At 38.3% G+C, this 2,525-nt stretch overlaps 1 protein-coding gene across 1 annotated transcript; it reads left to right on the top strand.

Moving 5' to 3' along the window:
* Positions 1-966: 966 nt before the first annotated feature.
* On the top strand, positions 967-2,525 carry LOC118744272 (electron transfer flavoprotein subunit alpha, mitochondrial). Its single transcript, XM_036477171.1, has 3 exons — positions 967-1,164; positions 1,230-1,370; positions 1,452-2,525. Exons 1-3 carry the CDS (start codon positions 1,123-1,125, stop codon positions 2,259-2,261), a joined length of 993 nt encoding a protein of 330 aa, XP_036333064.1. The 5' UTR covers positions 967-1,122; the 3' UTR covers positions 2,262-2,525.

Genomic DNA, 2,525 nt, shown 5'->3' with positions numbered 1-2,525 from the left:
TTATAGAAAATTTTATTACCTTTTAAAAGCTTCAAACCGTTTTGGAATTGCTTAATTCGTTCTTGAGATATATATGATAAAGTGGACCCAATTTTTTTTTTTTTTGCAAAAACGGTAAATTGCAAATATCTCAAAAACGGTACCATAGAATTAAAAATAACCTTGATTTTCGGAATCAGGGGGTGATTTAACATAAGAATTTCATAACGGCGTTTCTGGTAAAGAGAAAAAGTTGAAATTTGTGGTCCAGTGTTACCAGCGAATGTCTGGTTCATGATATTAACGCATAAGGATAACTTAGAGACTTCAAAATGGTTAGTTCGTATGCACTATTTATCTCTGCGGAAATAACTAATTACCGCCTTGGCCTCTTTTTTGGCGGGGAGACATGCATACAATTTTGACATTTTTTGATAATTTTTAATATTTTTCAGAGTATACATTTTTTGAACGTTGGCGTGTCAAATGAAAGCTTTTGGGTCTTTCCGATTGGTCGGAGCAAAAAGCTTTCTGATACAACTCTGCGCTGAACTGGTTTTAAAACGAGTTAAATTATTTAACTGGTTCAATTTTCCAACAACAATTGCATGCGATTTAACTTGTTTATGAACATGTTTTGTTCATTTAACTGGTTCAAGCCCATTTAACATGTTTAGCTCGTCAATTCGAACGTAGTATTAAATGGTTAATATTAGCCCTCCCCCTCTCGATTCTTAATAGGGGATCGAAACACGTTGTTTGGTACCCCTCCCGACTTTTCCGGACCTTTTTTAGCGGTTGTTACCCTATACTAGAGAATTACCAAAAAAATTTTAGTTTGTATTAGAAAAACTAAAAAGTAGAACAAATCTATAGTATTTGTTAAAATAACTAAAAAAGAACTTTTGGTAGATATTTTCCTGATTTGGTAATTTTTTTCAAGAGAATGGAGCTTTTTCAGTGGCAACCCTGTTGAACTTCACCACGATCAGCTGCGATTGTTCATTTGACTTTTGGACTTTCGTGGCGATCGGCGAGAGGTCGTTCAATTAAAGTTATTACGATTTAGAAAGATCTTATCTTTGTGGGCAAATTAGGCTTTATTTTATATTTGTTTTATTTTATACTTCTTAATTAACGAGAATGTTAAGTTCCAATACAAGGAATCTCATACGTAGCGGCTTGGTAAGCAAAAATTTGCTTGAATTTTCTACTATCGACTACAACAACAATTTGCCCACTCGTTACAGCTCCACCGCTGTAAAAGCACTCTAGTGGTAGCCGAACACAACAACGAGGCGCTGAATCCTATCACATTGAACACTATCTCAGCTGCAAAGAAGATCGGCGGTGACGTTACTGTGCTGGTAGCAGGAACCAAATGTGGTCCGGTATGTCAGTTGCACAAATTTTCCAAACTCGTATGTTTGCATAAGTTACTACTAAGCATCTTTATTTTACTTAATTTATAGGCATCTGAAGCAGTTTCGAAGGTCGAAGGAGTTGCCAAGGTGTTGGTAGCTGAGAATGCTGCTTTCAAGGGCTTCATGCCCGAATCTATCACTCCGCTGGTGTTGGCTGCTCAATCACAGTTCAAATTTACACATATTTTAGCTGGTGCCACTGCATTTGGTAAAAATGTGCTGCCACGCGTTGCTTCCAAATTGGATGTTTCGCCCATTTCGGAAATTATCGATATAAAGAGCGACGACACTTTTGTGCGTACAATCTATGCAGGAAACGCAATACTGACTCTTCGTTCAAAGGATCCCGTTAAAGTGATCACAGTAAGAGGCACGAATTTTGCGCCTGCTGCAGCTACTGGTGGTAGCGGGACTGTCGAGCAAGCTCCAGCTGGCGAATATGCCTCGCAGTTGAGTGAATTTGTCTCGCACGAACTTACAAAATCTGACCGTCCCGAGTTGACAAGTGCCAAGGTGATCGTGTCTGGCGGGCGCGGTCTTAAGTCTGGCGACAATTTCAAACTGCTGTATGATCTGGCTGATAAATTCGGTGCAGCTGTTGGTGCTTCCCGTGCTGCAGTTGACGCTGGCTATGTGCCCAACGACTTGCAAATTGGTCAAACGGGCAAAATTGTTGCACCAGAGCTGTATATCGCTGTTGGCATCTCGGGTGCCATTCAGCATTTGGCTGGAATGAAGGATTCTAAGACCATTGTAGCAATAAACAAAGATCCTGAAGCGCCAATCTTCCAAGTGGCAGATATTGGACTAGTGGCTGATTTGTTTAAAGCTGTGCCTGAATTAACAGAAAAATTGTGAAGCTAAATGTTGCCTTTAGTGTCTTATCATGAATCGTAGTGCATTTACATATTTGATTTTAGTTTCGGAAAAAGTTTTGTAATTAGCCGTAATTTTCATTTGTTAAAATCGCTTATACAAATTGGTATTGCCTATGCATATTATGTAGATTTCTTTTCCTCATTTACACATCCTTTGTTTAAGAATAAAATTGGTAAATTTTGTAAAAAATGTACATGGAAACATGCACGCATATCTTTTGTTTGCTTTACATTTTACATAGAA

The sequence above is a fragment of the Rhagoletis pomonella genome, unplaced genomic scaffold (assembly GCF_013731165.1).
Source record: "Rhagoletis pomonella isolate Grant_MI unplaced genomic scaffold, Rhpom_1.0 Rhpom_scaffold_00008, whole genome shotgun sequence".
NCBI lineage: Eukaryota > Metazoa > Arthropoda > Insecta > Diptera > Tephritidae > Rhagoletis > Rhagoletis pomonella.
This window is presented reverse-complemented; position numbering and strand designations above follow the sequence as displayed.

Coding starts and splice junctions, on each gene's coding strand:
- LOC118744272 (XM_036477171.1), top strand. CDS start 1,123: ATGTTAAGTTCCAATACAAGGAATCTCATACGTAGCGGCTTG. Junction 1,165..1,229: donor ATCTCATACGTAGCGGCTTG/GTAAGCAAAAAT, acceptor CACTCGTTACAG/CTCCACCGCTGTAAAAGCAC. Junction 1,371..1,451: donor CAGGAACCAAATGTGGTCCG/GTATGTCAGTTG, acceptor CTTAATTTATAG/GCATCTGAAGCAGTTTCGAA.